This window comes from Daucus carota, chromosome 9 (genome assembly GCF_001625215.2).
Source record: "Daucus carota subsp. sativus chromosome 9, DH1 v3.0, whole genome shotgun sequence".
NCBI classification, from domain to species: Eukaryota; Viridiplantae; Streptophyta; class Magnoliopsida; order Apiales; family Apiaceae; genus Daucus; species Daucus carota.
The window spans coordinates 36,752,597-36,778,789 of NC_030389.2; the positions used below are offsets into that span (position 1 = coordinate 36,752,597).

Genomic DNA, 26,193 nt, shown 5'->3' on the forward strand with positions numbered 1-26,193 from the left:
TTCTCATTGAAATGAAACAATGTGTCAAACATCTGCTACACTACACAAGCTTGGATTACTGTATACTACAAATCTGGAGAAGAAGTAATGGAGACAGAGCTACTGTAATCACCTATCATTCTAGAGAGAGAGAAGACTACATAACAGCTAAACTGAATGAATGAAAATGAATGAGTGTGTGAGTCTCATTATATAGAAAACAGATTTCTGTTATGAGCAAGTGGCATTCAGTTAGTTAGGTGCAATGCTGGCATGCTGACTGTGCTCTGTGGGACCATCTGCTTCTAGCTCATTACTCTTAACAGAATGCATAGAAGATGAGCCAACAGCAGGATCCTCATTCTGTTTTCGTAGTAAAAATCCTTTACCCTGTGCCGATAAATACATCAGTGATGAAATGTCATAAAGCTTAATTCACAACTTTTACATGTGGTCGATGTTATGAATCATAATTAATCATGTCAGAACTATGAAAGTTGATGATTGAGTGGTACATACAGACAATTCACAAGTAGGCTTCCTTTAAAGTACAAGTATAATAACTAGAAATATGCACAGATCAACCATAAGACAAGGATTTGCAAATTCAAGTCCTGGGGCAATAAAGACCAAACACTAAGAAGGAATCTCATTGAATTTTCTTCTACAGTGTTTAGTGATAGCAGCAAGTGCAAAAGAAAATTTCAGGAATAAACCATGAAACAAAGAAAATTGAAACAGATTAAAATATGTATCTTCAAGCTGTACACTAAGCTCAGCAAAAACTGTTTCTCCTCTGGTAAGACAACTTTCTTTAATAAAAAACCCGAGGGAGTCGCACAACAAAATTAATTCACACAGAGGCGGGGTAGTTCCAGTTTATCAGGTGTGACAATCGGCGATAATATTGGCTTGAAGACTCTCCACACTTCATCCAAATTAAGCCTGCTATCAATTAATATTGCCCCTGCAATACTCTCCACCAAGTCCCCAAGTGCCTGTAACGCACATATTTTGTAAACCGTCAGACTAGTTAAATGGAAGAAACAAAAGATCAGACGTCAAGCAAAAAAGGGGTGTCGTGTCACGTGTGTCATCCATTATTGTTAGATGACTAGAGGATACATCTACATTTTATCATCTTTATATTCCTAATATAAGAACATCTAGTCTTACTTGGCTATAACCATGCCAATTTCATCAGTCAAATATTTTGATTTGAAACATTATATTTGGCTCTCTTCCTGTTATCTCCAGAGTGTCAACAACCTTCTTATTAGATTTAGTTTATTACTTTATTCTGATCTTTCATTGATTAAAACATATATAATGCTATATTTAAATTAAAAATCATCGATACTAGATTCCAGATCTTTCCTATTGCTAAGGACAATATTAGACTTAATTTCTTACCTTTTCAATAATTCTTTAATTGACTAAAAATTATAGTATTATATGGTTTGGATCAAATAAAAACGAAATTCAAGTAGATAACATTGAGAAAAACCAAGACATCTCCAACCACAACAACAATATAGTGAAGATCCTGCACAATTTACTGTAAAAATTACACTATATTCACTATCAACTCCAACCCAATAACACCAAATCCCACTCCAAAAGGTACATCTTTTGTATTAGGAGGTATATCTGTGACTTCTTGGCAGAACATGAAAGGGACAAATCTTTCAACAATGCAAAAACTTTTTCTTCTTATGATCATCACACTCGTGTGGTTTGCAGCTATAAAAGACCTTAAATATAAAAAAATGGCTTAATAACCTTTTAATCCCCAAAGTTTGGGGGTTTGTACCGATGCGGCTTCAATGTTTTAACTCGGTCGATTCAACCCTCCAAGTTTCACAAATGTTCCTTTCAACCCTCATACCGGTATGAATGAATAAAATGGTATACAATTGATGGACAATCATGACATTTTACACGTGAGAGTTATAATTTGGTCTATGTGAACAAGATTTGAGGATTGAGAACAAAAAACACAACTCCAACGCAACCCCCTATCCCCCATTTATTTAGGTGAGAGAAAGTTCAGCCCTTAATTGAGGGATGAAAAAGAAACCCCCTATATTCTCCATGTCATCACCCTCTCAAATTTCATCTTAATTTTCAGTTATTTACCATTGCAATCTCTCTCTCTCTCTCTCTATTTCAGTTGCATGTATGAATTTGAAATATAGGGTATCAATATAAGGAATACCATTGGAGCAAACTAACTTTTGAGTCCCCTATATTTTAAATAACCATTAATATATAATAGTGTAGGGGTTGAAAATAGGGAATTGCTTTGGGCTTGCTCGAGCAACCCCAATGGTTTTACCTATTTTGAACCCCTAAAATATAATAAATTAATGGTTATCTAATATATAAGTAACCAAAATGTTGTTTTACTCTAATGGTATTCCCTATAATCATCTATATATTTAAAAAAAATAATATTTTATTATTACTTGTACCATGATGGTGGAGATAAAAAAGGAGGGAAAATAAAAAATGAAAGAAAATGAGAGAGGGAAATGAGGTGGAAGAAATAAGGGCTTACTTTTCTCTCCCCTAAAGAAGGGGTTTTGTTTTCTCTTACCTAAAAATTTTAAGTAAGGAGAGGAGGGTTGGAGTGAGCAATTTTTACTTAAACCCCTATTTTTGTCCACATAAGCTCATTATAGGTAAGGGAGATGTTCCCTTGGAGTTGCTCTAAGGGCATTAAAACATTGAGGGTTGAAAGGAACATGTAATGTATTTATATATATTCTTTAGGGGTTAAAAGGAACAAGATGTATACTTTAGGGGATAAAAGTAACGAGCAAACTTTACCTTAATTAAATAGTAAATGTCAATTTTACCTCCTTTATATATCGTTTTTTTGGCTTCATATCAGTATGAGAGCTAAAAGAAACATTTGGGGAACTTGAAGGCCGGTTGAGTCGGCCGCATTAGTATATACCCCCAAACATTGAGGGTTAAAAAGTTATTAAGTCTAAAAAAATTATATGTATTTGGTTCGCATGATACCCACTCTTGTGTGATTCTCAGTATTAATCAAATATATATAACGAAGAGAGAATTAGTTAAGATATTTGATGTCATACCTCGGCAATCTTCCACAATGTTTCAAATCTGCTAAATGGCATGTCCAGGAAAACAAGTTTTTGTAGGTGAATAGCAGAAGGAAAATGTGTCCAAGGACAACCATGCCAACTAATGCACCTTAACTCAAGAAATGAAGTTGTAATATTTCCTTTGATACCATGGACATCAACTAATTTTAATAACCTTAAGTTTGGCAACCTTTCAAATATCTCAGCATTGCAGTATTTGTACTTAGAAACCACATTTGGCATATGTAATGAAATAAAAACATGTATGATTTCTCATAATGAGGAATAAAATATTTAGCTGTTTGTTTACCCCTTGATTTGGTAAAGCCTGACATGCTTCTTCTTGATTCAGGTACAAGCGCCGGCATGGAGCATGTTTGGATTCTTCAAAAATAACGTTCCTTCCCATGTCCTGTATGAGATTATGCATCTGAAGTCTATTATTCAAATCAATGGTTAGTAGACACCTTTCGACTAGAATTGGTATCCCAGCCTCCGGAAACAAATCACAGGATTCGAATACATCAACAGCCTCATCTATGTTCTTTCCCACGAAAAAGAATACAATATCAAGGAAAATAGCCTTCTCCGTGTCATCTTCTAATTCATCGTAACTCATTTGTAGGATTTTTTGGATATCATTCATTGGCATTTTTTGAACTTTTTGAAGTTTAGCTTTCCAGAAGGACACATTTGTCCTACCACATAAAGATGAACCCAACATCTTTAGAGCTAATGGAAGGCCTCCCGCATAAGTAACAAAACTTTTAGACAAAGCTAAGTATTTTCCTGGAGGCTTTGATTTTTTAAAGGCATGATAGCTAAAGAGATGTAGTGAATCCATTCGATTCAAATGCTTCACCATATATGTATCTACATTTAACATTTCCACTTTTAGTTGATTTGGAAGGTTTGCATCCCTTGCCGTAATTATAACTCTGCTTCCATCAATAAATAGCTTTCAAATCCTTGCTAGCAATTCTGTATAGCTTGACCCGTCCAAATCATCAAGAACAATGAGGGCTTTCTTAGAACTGAGAATGTAATTTTTGGCATACATAAATAGTACATATTTTCAATCATATCCGCTTCACTCCTGTTGATTTTGATAGAAAACACACGCACACGCGGAAAAGCCCGAGGCTTGCGAAGCCACGAAACTCCCCTCGAAATCCCACAATTTGCACCCCCCTGCGCACACTTAGGTGGTGGAGCATAACACACTAACACAAGTTAAACACTACAAGAGTGTTCTACTATATAAAGCCATTGAAGGCCCATATTCTTTTCTATGTGGGATACTAGCTTTCTTTCCAACTTTTCCACTACCAAGGAAGCAACTTTGGATCATCACAACTCATCCATTCCTTAGTCGTTTTGAGTGAATAAACATGCATTGGAAAGCTCTCTCGGAGGAGAACATAATCCAAGCATAACCCGTCACGAACACGTAGCCGAGCCTCACTCAAATTTGTGCTCAAAATGACAAACTTCCAACACTCATCGTAGAGGAACTTACTCTTTCGTGTCTTTCAAATGGTATCCTGATAGATTTGCATTTCAGTAAGCGCGGACTTCCACTTCTCAATCCGATGCTTCTTATGCTTTGCAAGAGCTACACCAAAATTCCCCTTGTGGTGTCGTAGATCTGATGGATGAACATAGTAAAATACGGGAACAACCTGAGTCTTTGTTCTCTTGCAACTAAGAATCTCTACGAGCTCATCAAGGCACCATGAAGAACGAGCATAGTTCTTTGAGATAACAACTACAAACATCTTTGAATGTTTGATTGCATGACGCAGAGCTGATGAAATATCTTGACCCTTTTCAAGTGCAGGATCATCTCTGAAAGTTACAATCCCCGCCTGATCCAAAGCATAATAAAGATGCGAAATGAAATTTCTGCGAGTGTCCTTGCCGTAAAAGCTCAAAAAGACATCCCATAGAGGGGATGAATAATTGACAGCTAACTGACTAGTTGTGGTATCCACCAGAACTTCATTTTTGTCTTTCACCACCAAACACTGCTGCTGGGGGTGAGCAGAGGGCTTAAACATCACCGAAATAGCGTAGGACAAGGCAAGTCCCAAAGCTGCAAAAGTAACCAAAGTCATTAGTTAAAAATGAAGGAAAACAACTAAGGTTTCTATCTGATGCCTCTCTGTATGCTTGGGAGTTTTTTGATTCTAGTCTTGGCTCTTTTTTACTATTACAATGTGTTTCCTACCTCTCCCTCGGATCATTATCCCATTTTTATCTTTATTAAATGCCTATTGTTTACAAGCTAGATTAGTAAAAAAAGATTATGTTGCAAATAGCCCCGCATATCCATGCATTTTCACGTTACTTTTTTTGTCCACTTGCTTGCTGTTTTCTTTTGAAAATTACGCTTTTATATTAGGTCTGCATCTCCGAGCCCGGTGCTCCCGGGGCGAGCTGGGTGGATTACCTTTAATTAACCAACCCAATTTATTTAGTTCGGTGTGTCTAAAACTTTATCATGTCACAAAAAAAATTATAAACTAATTAGACTTTTTACGTGTATTTTGAGTGGTTGGGATGGGAGGAATTGATCGGGTTGATACAAAATAAAGAGTAAACATATAAACTTAACTTAGTTTTGGATGTTCTGTCCAACATTATTCGATTCTTTCGTGAATTAACAATTTACAAATATACAAATCATCATGTATACTTTAATTTCAAAAACCTTGTAAATAAATCATGTATACTGTGAATGTACATCGTTCGACAGTTTGCCTTTTTTCTAGACTTTAATTTACTCATGAAATATATATGAAGTACAAAATGTCTGCATATATGTAGAGCTAGTGGTAAATATAATTTTATATAATACGCACTCCCACCCAGTTATTTCTATTTGGGTTGACATGGAGGTTAGAAAAATTTATAAAATAAGAGTGAAAAAATAAGAGCGGTCGATATTTAATATATAAACACTACAACAATTCGAGACATTTACAACGGATTTTTTTCGCCTTTTCCGTCGTAATTAGTATCATTTACGACGGAAATTTTCTGTCATTTTTGCTGGCGTTCCATGTTCAAAAAAAGTAAGTAATTTACTTTGTGTCGCAAGTTATCTCTTCAGTCGTAAGTTCAGCCAGGTGAACCCCACTGCTCAATTTTAGCAACCACAATATATGACGAATAATCCGTCGTATTTACAGTGTGGGCCCACCATATTTTCGCCGGAATTAACATCGTAAATTCAGTCGTGGACCCCACTGCTCAATTTATCAACTACAATAAATGACAAAAATATCCGTCGTATTTTTAGTGTGGACCCCACTCTTCCATTTATCAACCACAATATATGACGAAATATTTCATCGTATGTTTGTCACGTAGACCCCATTGGCCAAATTATAAACCACAACATGTGCAGAAAATTTGTGTCAAGTGTTGCATTTATAACGGAATTTTAGTCGTTTGTATCTCAGATGTAATTATAAACATTTGAATATACAATTTTTTGTTTTTCAATTCGTGACCATTATTCTGGCATTGCTAAATTATACATAAATAAACCTGCCCAATACCATACAACCAAAACTCCATCCAAATCCAATTGCAACAATATAAATAGATTAGATAAAAGACTAAAGTTCATATATCAAATGGGCCATTCATTGGGTCACAAGCAGTATAAGCAATGCAGTTAAAGATGATTAAGTTGTGGCCTCGACCCTATATATATAGTAGCTTACTCACTTCAAATTAAACCTTGATAGAAAAAGGATATAATTTTTCTGTTTCAAGAACTCACATCGGCTGACACAAAAATGGAATTAAAGAAAATGACATCCAACCATTTAAACATATATTTCAATATTTAACTGATCCAAAAATGAACATGAAAAAGAAATTCAAGCCTGTAGGTACGCTGCATATAATGCAGAAATAATAAAAATTCTGAAACCACATTGAGGGGAATATTGTTGCACAAACGGCTCTTACAAATATTCAGCAAAAAAAGAAGTTGAGACTAATGTTTCCAAAGAGGAGAGCATTTATCTTGAAAGTAACACTTCACCCATGACTTTTCATTGCTTCTACTCTTTAGAAACATAGTTGAGAGCACCGGTAATTTCAACTTATATCCCCTATTCCCCATGACTTTCCCATGACTTTCCATTGCTTCTACTCATTAGAAACATAGTTGAGAGCACCGGTGATTTCAACTTATATCCCCTATTCCCTGTGAAAAAGCAGCAAAACGTATAATAGTCAATAATACAGAAAATACGAAAAGAGAAACTCGGATTTGATTCAGAGAACATATCACATACATTGGGCAACATATATTACAAATATTTTGAGACAATATCTTGTTTTCGGTCCTTTTACTATATGCTGCAACGATATGGACAATTGTTCTAACCTTAGTTGTCATAATGACTTTATTGTAGTTGAGTTTATCATGTCAATGTTATCACCATCATTTCTTCTTTCTCGTAATCTTGTAAAGGGCAATCAAATGAATGAATGAGTCCGAATTTTTGCCCAAAATTTAAAATTTCAAGTCAAATGTTCGAGAGATTTAATTTCGACAATAAATTGTCGAAATTAAACTGCCGAAAATACCTATATATAGTATGGCTAATTTCGACGCCCTTAATTTTGACGGTTAGAATTCTGTCGAAAATAGCATGTTCGATTGTCGAAAATAATTAATTTTGTCAGAATTTTTCCGTCAAATTAAATTACACGAGTTATGTGAAATCTCATCATACAAAACTATATCCACTCTTTTTTTTTTAATATTCACTAAGTCTATTCTATTCCATTCCATTTATCATTAGAGTTTGGCTTGACAGGCCAACAGGCTATAAATGTGACTTTTAAAACGAAAATCGAATTGTTTCATCTTCTATACGTTCACAATTCAGGTGATGTGCTGATCTCATAATAGTGGGCCGAATAATTACTAGTTTAAGAACATAGTCAGTATTTATCTCTAATTAGAGGATTACTATCTCATATATTCATTACGACTGAAACAATATACATTTATATGAAGTGACCAAAAGTTTTTAAATATATTATATTCTACCCGCATGAGTCGCCTTTATTATTTTCTACCATCTATCGTTGAATTTACTTAAAACGAATTTGAACTTTTCATTTCTAAAAGGGTAGTAAAATTTCCGCCAAAATACATAAATTCTATAGATGTATATTCCACCATTACCAGTTGAATGTAACGACATCCGTGAAGTTTCCGTCCTCGTCTTAGCTAGTGGGTTGCAATTTTTAATTCGATCGAGCTTGGGCGAATATATATATATATATATATATATATATATATATATATATATATATATATATATATATATATATATATATATATATATATATATATATATATATATATATATATAACAGAACCACAATGTGAATTTTAATCCCTAATATTTAGGTCACAACACAAAAATGGAATTAGAGAAAATGACGTCCGACCATTTAAACATAAATTTTAATATTAAACTCATCCCAAAATGAACATTAAAAAGACATTCAAGCCTCTATTGGTACACTGCATATACTGCAGAAATAATATAAATATTCAAACCACATTGAGGGAAATGTTGCAGAAACGGCCATTCAAATATTCAGCAAATGGAAGTTGAGACTAATGTTTTCCTAAGAGGCCAACATTTATCTTGAAAGCATCCCCATTACTTTCTATTGCTTCTACTATAACAGCCCCACTGATTATTTTATTAAATTCATTAATTTTATTTTAATCATTTTAATTGTTTAATATTTGGAAGATATATTACTTTCTTAATCGGATAAACACACTTGACCCTATATTATAGGTGAGCTGTAACCACTACTTGTAACTAAATAGAGGATAAGTGATGATATTTTTGAAATAGAGTTATCTCTTCTAACTATACCTATCGTCACAGCTTTATAAATAATATTAAGTGAGAGAGCTGGTGTGTGACCCATTAGCCAGCGATAAAAATTATATAGTGTACTGATACGCAGAAGAAAGAAACACAGCAGAGGGAGAGTCATGAGTTTGGAGCAGTAAAGAAAAACAAGGTTTGGGTTATTTAGGGTGTAGTTGTCACGTGGGTTTTGCATATAAGGCGCTCAGGAAGTACTAAATGCTCTGTTTTGAAGAAATTCAGGCCATCATATTAAGACGTCTTAAATAGAGTATATATCCTTCGGGAGGTTTGGTTTATGTTGTTTATCAATTTATATTTGTGGTGTAAATATTATATGTTATACTAATTTTATTTATTTATTATTTTTAAATCTCAGGTTTATAGTAATTCGTGCGGCCACACTTTTTTTTAGACTCTTGAGTCTTGGCTGAGGTAAGCAAACTATCATGTAGACTTAATTTGATATAACATGATTTTATTTTATTTAATATAATGATTCTGTGATATGCAAGCATGATATTTGTTAAAGTTCTGATTTATTTTACGACTCATGAGAATCTATATTTTTCCAGAATTGACCACAGTATGTACATGTGTGGATAATAACTTATGTGCTCGCTTGTATTTTTAATCTTGTATATATACGTGCATATTTTAAAAGTTAGTGTAATTACAAATTTATTTTGTAGCAACATATTATATACCTTCTGTTATCGAATTAAATTAATTTTAATGACTGCTTTATTTTATGTATATTATTGTGGCACTGTATTATTTTAAATTCATTAAATTATCATTGTCATTATAGTTAAATTTATTTTCCTAGTTTCGCAAAGAACTTGAATAGTTTATATTTATTTTATTTCTGAAATATATTATTATAATGTGGTGATTATATTCGCATATTATAGACTATAAGTTTTACCAGTTAATTATACCATGTATTTTAGCAAGTCAGTAGCCTATTTTCTTCAAGTGCTACTAAAACGTTCGGTCTAACTACTTGATTTATTGTTTATTTAATTTATTTAAAATGCTATTTAAAGTAATGAATTTTGCTTTGGTCTGATTTTATAAGTGTGTGATTATTATATATACGTGTTACTTATTTTATATAAAATCTCAGTGTATTTTTATAATTTTGGAAATAATAGTAATTAGTTTGTTATTATTATTATCATTGAATTAAATGTGAGATGTATAATATTTATTTATATATCAGATCTCATGCCTTTTAAATTTGTTAAGTGAATTTTTGCTAAATAATTTTATTGATATGTGTAGCATATTAGTTAATAATATTTATTTAATATATAAGTCTGCTTTATTACTAAAGCATATATTTACATGATTTCCTCGATTATCAAGTTATTAGTTATTTATCTTGAATATATGTCTTTGATTACTATTAAGAGCAAACCACTGTGTTGTGTAGCAGCGTGCTAGTCGCACGTTGAGCTAGCTATTTAACTTTCAGTAGCGTATATATTTTAAGGTTGTGATAATGATATCCGGTATGTGCCGAATTGATACATATAGTCTTGTTAGTGTTATTATTATATTATTAGTATAAAATAGGTTGAGTTCTCTTCACCGGTTAATGTTAATAAATCTGATTTTTTTTAGATTTTAATAAGGAGTAGGCAAATCTGGTTGTGGATACTTCAGAGATAGTTTAGTATTCATATCAGGTACGGATTCTACTTCTTTCTCTCCTTTTATTTGAAGAATAAATATTTATAATATTTATTATTGTGACATCCCTAAAATCTCTTTTGTTATTACACACTACTCTTTTCACTTGGCCTCCATATAATGGAATTATTGTTGCCTTGACTCATATTGTTTACTTTCGTTTTAATATTGTATCATTGTATACATTTTGTTCATTGAGTCGGCAACTTTTGTAATTGTTTGGGCTCTTAAACTTATCCGTGTGGGTAAATCACGGACAATGTTCACATGGAGTTCGTAGTAAAGGTGAACTAGACACCAACTCGTATCGGTGATTTAAGCATACGAGCACGTTTTTGGGGTATGAGACGTGAGAAGATCATGATCGTTATTGTTTTGTGGAATGTTTTATACATTCTTTATTTCTTCTTGTGGATAACCGAAGAAGAAATCATTGTTCTGTATTTGCTCGGTGATTGGAGTTGAGCAAGTACAGTTTTGTGTAAGAGACCCGTATTATGTCATTTATTCATCATTGAGTCTTAGTTATAGTTCATCGTTTATCTCGATTTGACTTGAGGTACTTATTTGTACCAACTTATTGTGATTATTGTTTCGAGATTATTGATACTCCTTGCACCTACATTATTTTTATATTCGTACTGGGCATTGGCTCACTCTCGTTTGTTTCTTTTCCGCAGGTAATCAGGGGTAGCGGGGAGAGTGATGAGTGACACCCACTCTAGTTGCTTTCTTTGTTAGGGGCTAATAAGACTTTAGAACTTATATTCATGTTGATGTTGATTTAAGACTTTGTTGGATTTATCATTATGGAGTTCAGACTTTATTATCCACATTGATATTGTGTTTGTTAAATCATTATATTATTTCCGAATGAATTTAGAATCATTTAATCGTTTAGCCCTATTGTAAAAGTGGGGTGTTACATCTACTCTTTAGAAACATAGTTGAGAGCACCGGATTTCAACTTATATCCCCTATTCCCTGTGAAAAAGCAGCAAAACTAATAATAGTCAATAATACAGAAAATACGAAAAGAGAAACTCGGATTTGATTCAGAGAACAGATAACATTGGGCAACATATTTTACCACACAAGTACAAAGGTAAAATGAGTCGCTAGAAATAACCACCCCGAGCTTACCATTAAGGGAAGAATCTTTACTAACAAATAAACCTAGCAGATCGACTCTGCTGATCAACAGATATATTAGGTAATAAGTAAACTTAGTAAACAAGTAGCAAATTCAGCTATTTCAATTCATATATGGACCAGATATGAGATCACAAAATAGGTGTGCATATATCTGCAGATTGCATGATAATTCAGTCACTAAATTTTCTGTCATCGGTAGTAGTTGTTCCAATGGGGATATTAAGCACATCGGTGTTTTTCAGCTATGCCCTTGTCTTGTAATTAACTGATCTGTTGATAGATTGAACAGTTTTAAGACAACAGAAATGTTTTTTGCAAAGGAAGATTGACTCCATTAAACTGTGCAGTACAGCTTATTGCCTTGTCTAGGTCCTTCCAGTACTATGTTGCACGGGGACGCCTACTAGGTGGAGTACCGCAGTTTGGGGACGTCCCGGGGACGGGGACGGCTGGGGACGGCTTGGGGACGTCCCCAGAAAGTTGGGGACAGCAGGTTAAAATTGGGGACGATTCCTCGAGTAAAATGATAAATATACCCGTCCCCAATTAAACATAACATAGAAAACCCCAACTCAGTGGCTTCTATTCAAGTTATATACATTATTCACACGTTCTTCATATATACATACAATCATAACTCTTCTCAAACTACTTTCTCTCTCAACCAAATAAATATAACTCATTAGTTTTCAAAGGAATCACAACATGGAATTAGTGGTACTGGATATGGACATGATGAAAGTGGAAGTGGATCTGACAATCAACCTCCTTTGTGACCCTAAAATGGAGAATGAGTTGATCTCCGGTGATATTAATATTTGAGAATGTTGCATCTGTCCTATTTATATTAAATTTTTAATTTTTTATTAATATATTATGTGCCGTCCCCGTACCCTTTAATTTTGAAATTGTCGTTTCATGTCCCCGTCCCCGTACCCGTATATGTTCCCGTACCCGTCTCCGTGCAACCTAGTTCCAGTATACTATAGAGTTAAGAAATGCCTTACACGTCCAAAAATTACCATACACATCAGGGAAGAATATTAACATGTCTATTCCCATATGCACACCCAACACAAACTGGAGTATACAAACCGCGGGCAATAATAAAATGCAAATCAAGATTAGTAGAACAGCTAAATTAATTATACATTGAAACAATAATATTGTAACTAAACTTTAAGCACTAAACTATATATAATGAATAGCTTATACTTACAAAGGATGTAGGCTTGCAATCAGTGGATATGCAGGAACAAATGGAGGTCCAGCAGAAATACTCCTACTATCATCCTTCCATTGGAGCTCAGATAGCAGTACCTCAACCTTCTTACTCTTGAAATTATACGAAACAACTGTGCCCAAAACATTTGCAATAAGAGCTGAGTCTTCATCCCGTTCTCCCCTAAGAAAACCTAATATCGATTGGGTGGAGTGACACATCTGATTTCCCCCATTCACATTAACCTGTGGGAATGAAGATATCAGACGATCAATATGAACCCAGTGCTTGATATTCCACTTCATATTAACCAGGTTCAGCTCGTACACATTCAAAATTTTTGCTGTATTATCTCGGACACCTGCAAGGTACAAGTGTCCACAAGATTCTCCAAAATGCCGGAAGTGTGAACCACGAGCCTGTGGAGGCAGAGCGATTTGGGTCAATTTCTCAGCATCGATATCAAAACAATAGCAAGATAGCCTGTTTACCCGGATCAAATAAACTGCACCATTGCAATACTCACCCTGGCATATTCCAGCCCAGTTCCAACCAAAGAAACACTGGTATCTACCCATTGACCAGTTTCTGAACTGAATTTCAAAATTTTAGACACTAGTCGGCGTCGGGATGGACAAATAAACACTTGCACACATATAACTTTGAAATGGGGTGATACCAAAGGGTCAAACGCCAAACAACAATTAGCAAAATATCCATAATTTTCGGCATTTAATTTGGGTACAGGTACTAACTTTAGTTGATTCGTAACTAAATTACGAACACAATAGAAATTATGAGCATAAAGAGCATTGAATCTAAATAAAGACAATCCATTACAAGACTGTACCATCCGCATGATATTTTTTTCTGGGGGCATCAGCTTGATTGGAGCATGATCAGGTAGTTCAACTGGATCTGAACAAGAAGGAATTTTACCCCCTAATTCATCGACAGAGATTGAATGAACTGTATTATCCCGATAACAGACAGGCCTGTATAAGTAGAGTCCAGAGGGGATACGAGAACTAGGGTTTTCAACAGTGTGGCGGCGGCCGAACTGGGCATCGGAGATAAGGGCACACCATTGTTTTGATACCGATTTGAATCGGGTCAGTGATCTGACAGGTAGACGGGGAAAGATAAGATCTAGTAAGCTATCGTTGCCCCCGATCAATTCTGCTGATGGTGAACATAATTTTTGAGATTTAGGGTTCTTCCTAGTTACCATTTCTTGTCCGGCGGCGCTTTAGTAAAATGAAATGAAATAAATATGTGGTTGTTTTGTTTATATAAGCTAAGTTTGTTGTTTTGTTTATTGTGTCCAATAAATTTTGTGAAAAACATGGGGACTTAATTGTGTATTATTTGAGATTTACTGGTACAATTTATTACGCGTGCGAGGTTTAAATAACTTTTAAATATTTATATTTTATTATAATTATCACACGTATAAGTTGATTTGTAGGATTTTAAATTTTTAATAAATTTAAAATTTTTAATTCTTAATAATGAGTAAACATAATATATAACACTATTTGGAGTTTTTCTTATTCTAATAGTGGTATTGTAGTCGTTTCAACAATTGTTTGATAAATTAATAAAGAAATCTAACGGAGTTAAATAAATTTAATTCACAACTAATTTATTATCAATTTTCTTAGACATTATCTTGTGTTTTGGTCCTTTTACTACATACTGCAAAATGGACAATTGTTGTAACTTCATTGTAGTTGAGTTCCTATTCATGTCAGCGTTACCACCATCATTTCGTTTTTATTGTAATCTTGTAAATGTCAATGAATGAATGAAATTTTGTATTAATACGAATTAGGTTAATAATATCAATATGAACTCTATATTTATCTCAATTCTAAAACATGATAGAAAATTATATAGAGTTGTTTGTAATCAAATAATTTGATTTTTAAAAATTAAAAGAAATAGTTTATTTTGTGATATAGTTTTGTTGGTGGAATAATCATTACATTACAAAATTGTAATCAATATAAAAGTCTTTTATAGCAGTATAATAATAATGATTAAATTAGAAAATATTTGATGATAAACAAATTTCGGTATTTTAGTATTACTCCTTATTTATTTGAATTCTGAAATATGATAGAAATTTTATAAAGTTATTTCATGAATTAAATTATTTGAATTTAAAAAAGTAAAACAAATAGTTTTGTTGACGATGACTATGCCTGTTGATGAAAATTATGGAATACTCAAAACTCATGAGCCTGAGATAGAGCAAAGGAGCAAGATACATGGTGCTAAGTTTAAATCAATCACCTTGAAGGTTAAGGAGAAAGCACCCAAGGAAGTTGTTGTAAAGAGGAGTCACTCAAAATGAAAGGCTCTAATCACAAACTCTAATAATGAGTCATCAAACTCTGATGATGACTCAAACTTTGATAATTTCGAAGACTGTGAAGAAGATTTGTGTAGTTTCTTCGGTTTTAGTTTTGATTGCGTGAAGATTTAAGCACTTTAGTTTTCTTGTATTTGCAGTGAGAATTTATTTTTAAAATGCTATTTCTCTTTGTATTTATGAAGATAGTATTATTTATTCAATTGCGGGTACTAGTATTAAAGAAGCTCCCATGAATCACGACAGCTTAAGAAACCATGATGATGATGACGTAGACGAAGAAGGAGAGCAATATCCCTTGCAATAGATACAAGATTTATAAGGGACCAGCTCATCTTTTAAGACTAACTTTTTGAAACTCCCTATGACTTTTAAGACTAAGATGCAGAAGTATAAATGTGTATATAATGATGTAAGTTGTTAGCCCAACCTTGGTGAATGAATTTCTAATTGTTGTAGTAATTAATTTTGCAGCGTAAAACTTTTACTATCACTTATTTGAATGGTGTCTAATCAAGATTGTTTAATTTTTATCTAATTTAGCAGCGTAAAACTTTTAACATCACTTATTTCGAAGGTGTATAATCAAGTTTGTTTAATGTTTATCTAATTTATGTTTACATCAGATTGCAAATTATAGTATAGTTTGATTGGGTTATTGTGATTGGATTGGATTATATTATTTTGATTTGGTTACAGGCGGGATAGTAGCATATATATACAGCAAGATCATGGCATCTTTTTGGTAATATTTTTAATAAATTGGTCTGCTTTCAGTCGCATTTAACTTATTATATTTGACGAAAACGGTCAAATTTATAAATTTGACTGCCCAACATTAGTCAAATTTATAATTTGACTACAAATATCAGTCACAATTATAAATTTGACTAACTAAAACAAGTGGTCAAATTTATAAATATGACTGAACACAAATAGTAAGAAAAATTTGACCAATATGCTCAAATTAAATTAAAAAAGGCGGGAGATTTGAATTTTCATGATAATTTAAACTTTGAAAACGATAGCAAAAAATGATCGAAAACGGCCCAAAATAGCATGTTCAACATAATACTATCAAAAATAACTAATTTCGTCAAAAATATTCGGCCGAAATTACACGAGTTATATGTGAAATCTCATTATACAAAAAATGTATATCCACTTTTTTTTTTAATATTCACTTGTTCGATTCCATTCCATTCTATTTGCCATTAGTTTTGGCTTGACAGTCCAACAGGCTAGAAATGTGACTTCTAAGATGAGAACCGAGGTGTTTCATCTTCTATACAATCACTATTTAGGTGATGTGCTGATCTCATATATAACAATCAAACGAATAATTACTAGTTCAAAAAACGAGCCCTTTTTGGAAAAAAACAATGACAAGCTAAGCAAACTTCCGGTGATGTGTTGAAGCTTCATATAAGAAAGCAACACAAGCAATCACGACAATGAGACACCACCAACATAGAAACGAGCATTACAATGCCAACAATAAGACTCATTTCTCCCATTCTTATACTTAAGCACACAACACATAATAAAAAGAAAAATGTTTGGTGTACATAATTGTGTACATAATGATATGTGATGGGTTTTAGTTGGAATGGTCCCACTATATTCACATTAACCACCTCAATTAAAATCTTCCACATCAATTGCCACATCATTATGTACAAATTTTATGTATACAATAATGTGCACCTAGCACTACTCCAATAAAAATTTGGATGATAAATGATGCTTCTTATACACTACAACATAAGGCTATTTACGATGAAAATTAAGCCTAATATTTGTCGTAAGTTCAAAATTTATGACGGAATATTTGCGTCGTTTTTGCTCAAGTAAGTATAGCCCAGCGTCGTAAGTTCTACCTGGTGGGACCCACAATTTCATTAAAGTAATAACTAAACTTACGATGCTTAAATCCGTCGTACATTTTCAATTTATGACGGAAATTTCCGTCGTAAAGTAACTACCGACGAAGTCTTTTATGAACGTCCGTCGCAAGTCCTGGAGAAAACTTAAACTTACGACATATATTTCCATCGTAAGTTTAAATTTATCTATTGCAAAACCCTGTTTTATTTTTTGTATTCCTGCCATTTATAGCATTCAAAATAGGTCCAAAACTAGTCCACACATCCAATCCTCTTCAATACCTTTTACTAATAACAAACATTTAGAAACAATCTAACAAATGATCAATCCGCAATACCATAGTTAATTAATCAATCCGCAATACCATAATTTCATTAAATAACATCCTCACAAATATTTGTACACAAGCAAAAGGCTTAAATTATACAAACATCCATAACAAGGTGAAAGCCAATATAAGCAACAAGGTTTTAAAAAATAATGAGTATATTAACTACAAGAACTCAAGAAGTGACAATGTTGTGGAAACTGCTCCCTGAGAAGCACGTCTATTCTCAAGTGTCTCTGTTAAAGTTCGGTTGTCACTGCCATCACATCTCAGATGCTGCATAGGACCATGGAGTTTATGTTGTTTCTTGTTAATTCATTAGCATTTGGTCCATTATATGTAGGTTCAGTGATTTCTATCACAGCAACATCTCAGGAACAATATACTCTCTTTGTAGAAAATGGATATATTATATTTTGTAGAAAATAACATGTATATCCAAGCTACAATTTCAGAAATAAAACAAGCCTAGCATTTACAGAAACAATATACTCTCTTTGTCCTAATTATTTCTTTACACTTTTTCTCATTCAGTTATTTACATTTCAAAACTTATCAAATATAATAGAATTTTATAACCCAAATGTAAACTTTAGGTGGGACGAAAGGAGTATTAAAAGGGAATAGAGCTTGTGGAAGACGTTTTTAATATCATGTGAACCCCGCACATCATCACTTCTTCTTGAAAAGGGCCTCCAAAAGAAACCGTAATTTTGTCTCCGCTCCTCATTGAAATTTCATCTCCCCTCATGCATTTTATGACAGAAAAAAGTTCACCCACGTTACATAAATTAAGAAGCGCATCTGTCCCATGACTATAATGATTTGTCACACCCTCAGTTATATTTGTAATATCAAACAGAAGATATGAACGTCCCGTGTTGATGTAATTATAAACAACCCAGAACGCGAAACCCACGAAGTTATCTCCCATGTTTGGTGGAACATCAAAAGATAGTGTGCATCCCCTGTTTTTATAGCTGAACCATTCTGCAATCTCCCTGTTTTGTAGAATAGCTCAAAAGGTAGACCACGAGTCTCCTCTCATCTGTAACATACAAGAAAAATGTAAATAGATGTAAATAAACTGACTGTCCTTTAAACTGACTTTTAATGTGCTGCCGTTGTGAAAAACACGCAGTTAAATACAAATTTTCAACATTGACAGATCTGGAAAGTCTTGTAGGCTTGTCCTTTAAACTGTAAGGTATGAAAGATGAGGTGGAAGTCTTGTAGGCTTGTCCTTTTAATGCTGTAGCATCTCAGTATACACATAATCTTCAACTGTTTGAGGTAGGACAAATCAGGTAGTTGTTCTAGTGAAGCGTGGTTTTCTACCTCCAACCTTATTAGAGCATCTCCAAAGGCAAAATGTATAATGGTTGGCTATATTGATTGGCTATATGGATTATGTAAATTTTTTGCTAAGGGGACATGTATATGCTCCAACGGGATTATCTATAATTTTGCTTGTGTAAAATTATACCTAAGGGCTCACTTGGTTCGACAAATATAGCTAAGGGGTGGAGGGTTGGAGTGGTACAATTTTTACATAATATCTATAAGTGCCATCTAGATGCCACCTAGATGCCACATATACCGTTTTTGCTAAGGGTTTTTGGGGTTGGAGATGCTCTTAAATTGACTGGTAGTTCGGGAAAGGTTCTTCAATTGCTGTATAAGATGTATCGAGCCATTTTAGACACTGCATCTTCCCCACCTGCTCAGGCAATCTCTTCAGCTGTGAACTTCCTCTCAGATTCAGATGGACCAAATTAAGCAGGTCTGAAAACGAATCTGGCAGTTGTTCGATTGCACTGTTAGCTGCATCAAATTTCTCCAAGCTTTCCATGTTCCCAAATTGCTCAGGTAACTTTCTAAGCTTCTCACAGTTGCTCAAATACAAATAAACTAATTTCTTTAAGTGAGCAATTGAATCTGGCAGTTGCTCAATTGCTGTAAAACTTGCATCAAGAATCTTTAAGCCTTTCAAATCGCCCAATTGCTGCGGCAATAGTTTCAGATTTCTGCAACCTCTCAAATCCAAATGAACTAATTTCTTCAAGTGAGCAATTGAATCTGGCAGTTGCTCAATTGCTGTATAACTTGCATCAAGCCTCTTTAAGCCTTTCAATTCGCCCAACTGCTCCGGCAAAAGTTTCAGATTCCTGCAACCTTTCATATCCAAGCAACTCATAGTAGTCAATTGTGTGATGGGTTTGGGCAATCGTTTTAGAGTCACACAATCATTCACATTCAAATGGTCTTGTTTGGTCAAGTGTCCAATTGACTCCGGCAATTCTTTCAAATGTATGCACCCATCCAAATTCAAATGATGCAAAGAAGGTAGCTGTAATATTCAATGGTCAGGACAAATGAACTTTTAATCAGAAATTAGGGATACGTCTCAACCGTGGGATCAAAGAATCTGCAAAAATACCATACAACAATGCAAAAACTTTTTCTTCTTATGATCATCACACTTGTGTGGTTTGCAGCTATAAAGACCCTCAATATTAAAAAATTTATTTGTTTATGGTTCGCATGATACCCACTCTTGTGTGATTCTCGGTATTAATCGGATATATATAACAAAGAGAGAATTAGTTAAGATATTTGATATCATACCTCGGCAATCTTCCACAATGTTTCAAATCTGCTAAATGGCATGTCCAGGAAAACAAGTTTTTGTAGGTGAATAGCAGAAGGTAAATGCGTCCAAGGATAACCATGCCAACTGATGCACCTTAACTCGTGAAATGAAGTTCTGAAATTTCCTTTGATACCGTGGACATCAACTAATTTTAATAACCGAGTGATTGACACTTTGCACCCCTTATGTTTAGGCGCTTTTTCGACTTGGTCTCAAACAATTTTTTTTGGCAGTATGCACCCCAAAGTTTGAAAAGCGCTTCGCTTTTCACCCTTTTGACCAATCTCCGTTAATTGACCGTTAAAATTAACAGATTTCAGGTTTTCACTTTGCACCCCACAATTTTAATTTTTTTTCATACTTTTATCATCATTGTTATCCTTATTTTCTGCTCATATTTGTTAAACATTGATTCGATACATATCGATATAACTTGTATATATCGATTTTAATTATTAAGTAGTTGTTTGGATTGTTGATGAGATTGTGAATGATGAAAGGATTATTGATGAGATTGTTGATGATGAAAGGATTATTAAGTAGTTATCCTTTTTAATGAAGTAATGTGTCAGTTTCTAATAGTTATTTGATTTCGGTGTCAATTGTTCCATGTTTGCTATAGGAAACATTATCTGCTATCCGTCATCAGAGGTTTTATTTAGCACAAGCATGTAGTCGTATGCTTTAATTGGAGTTTTAAACACTATTGGAGACTTCAACTGGCGTTTTGTTTGGTTTCATTGGTGAATTACTGTGTAATCCGTCTGGTTGGAGATACCTTAGCTTCTAGCTAAGTATGGTTACAGGCAGGTTTAATTGTTTGTCTGCCGAAGGAGATACTTAAAAATGGCTATGATAGTGGACCATGGGTCCTTCGCAGCGGAATCAAGCTGGCTTAATTCCTGAACTTGTATAAATACTGAACATCTGTATGTAGTCTCTCTAGCTTTATTTTTTTATTTTACTTGTATTGATTTAATCTAATCATGTTTCATATTTTGTCATGATTAATTGGTTGTTCCGGTTTTTAATGCCATATTTGTGAAGTTCTTGTTTTGATAAATTTTCTTAGATGTGTTAACTGTATTAGGGATTAGGGTCATGATTTGATACAGAAATGTAACATGCACTTATATGTAAAGTGTTTAATTACATTATACTTGATGCTGTAAATTAGAAATATAGGACGTGCCACTCAATTTCTTAGCTTGTATTTCTGTGTTGTGTGCCAGATATGATGATAGAATTCAAGCCTTTTTGTGATATAATAACTACTCCCTCTGTTTTTTTTTATATGTCACTTTTGATTTTGGCACGTACTTTTAGGTGGGTTGACCGAATAGTAAAAGTTATTATTTTTAATTGATCTTTTTTGTGAATTAAAATTATGATTACATATTTTTGTTCAGAAAAAAAGGATTTCAAAAATAATACTTTTAACTACTCTGTCAAAGCACTTAAAAGTGTGTGCCAAAAGGTCAAACGTCATATATTAAAAAACAGAGGGAGTAATAAGCATATCCGAGGAAAAACAATTTGATGTTGGAGGAGAAGCTGGTATATGCGTGACACTAGCAAAATTGGATAAAATGGCCAGGTTTTCGTTAGAAACTTGTGACCTTTATTTTGGCTGTTCTTTTTCTCCTTGTAAATATGATTCTGTTTCCTCGTGAATGTTACACTCTCCTCAGGAGCAGCACGTTTTCTTTCTGTTTTGAAATATATTTTTTTCAAAAAAAAATATTTTCCTCAAGACTGCAAAAAAATATTTCAAAACACTAATGAAAAAAAATTAAAATTATGGGGTGCAAAGTGAAAACCTGAAATCTGTTAACTTTAACGGTCAATTAACAGATATTGGTCAAATGGGTGCAAAGCGAAGCGCTTTTCAAACTTTGGGGTGCATACTACCAAAAAAAATTGTTTGAGACCAAATCGAAAAAGCGCCTAAATATAAGGGGTGCAAAGTGTAAATCACTCTTAATAACCTTAAGTTTGGCAACCTTTCAAATATCTCAGCATTGCAGTATTTGTTAGTTGACATTGTAAGATCGATAATGAGACCTTCGATCTTATCCATCTCCTGAAATGTTCAGTAATAGATAATATAATAAGTAAAAAAATGTGTACTTCGAAACCACATTTGGCATATGTGATGAAATAAAAGCATGTACGATTTCTCATAATGAGGAATAAAATATTTAGCTGTTTGTTTACCCCTAGATTTGGCAAAGCCTGACATGCTTCATCTTGATTCAGGTACAAGCGCCGGCATGGACCATGTTTGGATTCTTCAAAAATAACGTTCCTTCCCATGTCCTGTATGAGATTATGCATCTGAAATTTATTATTCCAATCAATGGTTAGTAGACACCTTTCGATTAGAATTGGTATCCCAGCCTCCGGAAAAAAATCACAGGATTTGAATACATCAACAGCCTCATCTGTGTTCTTTCCCACAAAGAAGAATACAATATCAAGGAAAATAGCCTTCTCTGTGTCATCTTCTAATTCATCGTAACTCATTTGTAGGATTTTTTGGATATCATTCATTGGCATTTTTTTAAGTTTTTGAAATTCAGCTTTCCAGAATGACACATTTGTCCTACCGCACAAAGATGAACCCAACATCTTTAGAGCTAACGGAATGCCTCCCGCATAATTAACAAAACTTTTTGACAGAGCTATGTATTTCCCAGGAGGCTGTTTCTTTTTAAAGGCATGATAGCTAAAGAGCTCCAATGAATTGATTTCATTCAGATGCCTCACCATATATGTATTTACTTTTGACAGTTCTACTTTCAGTTGATTTGGCAGGTTTAAATCTCTTGCCGTGATTATCATTCTGCTACCATCTGAGAACAGCTTGCAAATCCTTACTAGAAATTCAGAATAGCTTGACTGATCCAAATCGTCGAGAACAACAAGGGCTTTCTTAGAACTAAGAATTTCCCTCAATTTTCTTAGTGCACTTTCAACGTCACGGACCTTAAAATCCTTGGCTCTGAGAAGCTCTGTCAAAAGCTGCTGAAGTAAATGAAGTAGAGGACTACCTCCTTGTGAATTCTGTTTTACATTTTCCATAAAACAACTTACATCAAATTTGTGGGCGTACTTGTTATAGAATGCCTTGGCTGTCGTAGTTTTCCCAATTCCACCCATCCCACATATTCCAAGGGCACGAACATCATTTGACTCCATGCTTAGTTGTTGATAGATCTCTTCAACGGCAAGATCTATCCCAAATAGACAAGTATCGAGGTGCAGTACCTTTCGCGATGCTTGTGGCAAAACATTCTCAACAATACGAATGATATCCGCTTCATTCCTATTCATTTTAATAGAAAACACAAAACTGTAAACCTTAGCATACATAAATAGTACATAAATAGTCCATTGACTAGTAAATATGCCAAGTTTTCACAGAGAATGTAACCCAATCAGGTAAAAACAAATGGTATATTATTAGATAAAGAATACTGTATTCGTCCCACTCATTTCTATACAGGATTTTTTCAAAATATAGCTGTATGATTAATCTTCTAAATTTTTTGTTTCTAATTATAAATAATTTGTGAAACTACATTTTTATAAAGTATCTATACAACTCAATGGACGGAGGGAGTATATCGCAGTGGGACTTACTCTTCAGCGTCTTCCAAATGGTATCCTGATAGATCCGCGATTTCAGCAAGCGCCAATTTCCATTTCTCAATCCTATTAGCCGAGTGACGCTTCTTATGCTTTTCAAGAGCTACGCCAAAACTCCCCTTGTGGTGTCGTAGATCGGATGGATTAACATAGTAAAACACAGGAACAACCTGATTCCTTTTTCTCTTGGAGCTAAGGATCTCTACAAGCTCATCAAGGCACCACGAAGAACGAGCATAGTTCTCCGAGATAACAACAACAAACATCTTCGAAGTTCTGATTGCATGACACAGTCTTGACGAAATTTTCTCACCCTTTGGTAGTGCAGGATCATCTCTGAAGGTCACAATTCCAGCTTGATCCAAAGCATAGTAAAGATTCGAGATGAAATTTCTGCGAGTGTCCTTACCATAAAAGCTCAAGAAGACATCCCATAGAGGTGATGAAGAAACATCATTGACCACCTCTGCTTTGTTATCATCAGACCTCTGATGCGTTTCCTTTGGCTTGGGAGACCAAAACATCACCCAAACAATGTAGGACAAGGCAAGACCGAAACCAACATGTGTAACGAAAGTCACCAGAGAGAGATCTACATGTTTTATAATTGATTCTATGAACGTTTTCCATAACTCAAAAGACATTGATTCAAAATGAAGCAGAGGAGCTGAAAATAATGCAATTGCTTATCAACTTTCAGTCTCTAAAATATGTTGTCCGTATGTCTTATCTTTTCAATACTGTGAGTTTTTACTTTTTAGTGAGGTTGGGAGAATAGTTGAAAAGTCTCCCCTCTGCATTCTGTTCTATGTAGGGCTGTTTAACGAACCGAGCTGTTCGCGAACAAGCTCGAGCTCGGCTCGTTAAGAGCTCGTTCGGCTCGGCTCGTTAAGTTAACGAGCTCGAGCTCGAACACAAAAAATTGTTCGTTAAGTAAACGAGATCGAGCCGAGCTTTTAGTATGTTCGGCTCGAGCTCGGCTCGAGCTCGGCTCGTTAAAGCTCGAAAAAATGTAATATTTTCGGGGTTTTTTTTATAATTTATATATGTTATTGAACTCAGAATTCAACATATAATTAATATATATATATATATATATATATATATATATATATATATATATATTTTAGTGATGTAACCAAAATTTCGGAAAATAATAATTTTATATGGTTTGCTATTTTAACAGTCAAGTAGAAGGTTAACTAGTACCGCTAACTAGTGTTTAATCCTAATTTAGTGTTTCAATATTTTAAAAAATATTTCTTACCGATCCAACCGTATGGATGTTAACATATATACATTTTAGTGATATAAACAAAGTTTAAAAAAAATTAAAATTATTTGGTTAGCTATTTTAAGAGTCAACTAGCGGTTTGTCCTTATTTTTTTTCTGGCTCGGCTCGACTCGATTCGACTCGGCTCGGCTTGTATTTGTTCACGAACAAGCTCGTGTTCGGCTCGTTAGTTAACGAGCCGAGCTTGAACACAATTTTTGTTCGATAAAAAAGCTTGGCTCGGCTCGGCTCGTCAGAAAAAAAATTAAAACTCGACTCGGTTCGGTCAAAACTCGGCTCGGCTCGGTTCGTGAACAGCCCTAGTTCTATGCTTTGCTCTAAGGGTCTTGGTCATTTTACCTACGGGTTTTTTAGTGGGTGACCAGTGGCACACACTAACAACAACTTTTCAGGTAAGTATTGCATTCTTATTGGTTCCAATTTTAATAATAATAATAATAATAATTCTGCATGTACAAAAATTCACACCAATTAAAATCCTCCACCTAAGTTAAATTGTTTTGTTAATATGAGAAAGACCCTTTTACTTAACTAGTTGAGAAGCCGCGCGTTGCGGCGGCTTATAAAAATTATATTAATAATTCAATATTAATATTTGTAGAATAAAATAATTTTGTGGCTATCTATAAAAAATATATTAATGTTTCAAAATTAATATTTGTAGGATAAAATAAATTTTATATTATATAAATCTTGATGTAATACTAATACTAATATATAAAATTGAAAAATTGGATTATAATTCATGGTGAAAAAATGAAAATAAATTCATACGCGTAATTAACAATTTAAATCATGACGAATCTTAATTTTATTCGTGTGTTTTTTTTAAAAGGTAATCATGTTCTTACATTGTCATCTTCCTCCAATATTTTTGGATTGATGGTGCACAAAAACATCTAACT

General features: G+C 33.8%; 2 protein-coding genes across 2 annotated transcripts; both read right to left on the reverse strand.

Annotated features, from left to right (window-relative positions):
- Positions 1 to 231: 231 nt before the first annotated feature.
- LOC135149656 (disease resistance protein RUN1-like) lies at positions 232 to 24,642 on the reverse strand. The gene is made up of 6 exons (XM_064085428.1): positions 23,988 to 24,642; positions 22,560 to 23,670; positions 22,331 to 22,425; positions 3,087 to 3,270; positions 837 to 977; positions 232 to 369 (listed from the first exon to the last, which is right to left on the reverse strand). The coding sequence occupies exons 1-6, from the start codon at positions 24,635 to 24,637 to the stop codon at positions 232 to 234; spliced, it is 2,319 nt and encodes a 772-aa protein (XP_063941498.1). The 5' UTR covers positions 24,638 to 24,642.
- Positions 19,253 to 20,496, reverse strand: LOC135149767 (disease resistance protein RUN1-like). The gene is made up of 2 exons (XM_064085627.1): positions 20,318 to 20,496; positions 19,253 to 20,039 (listed from the first exon to the last, which is right to left on the reverse strand). Exons 1-2 carry the CDS (start codon positions 20,357 to 20,359, stop codon positions 19,326 to 19,328), a joined length of 756 nt encoding a protein of 251 aa, XP_063941697.1. The 5' UTR covers positions 20,360 to 20,496; the 3' UTR covers positions 19,253 to 19,325.
- Positions 24,643 to 26,193: the final 1,551 nt, after the last annotated feature.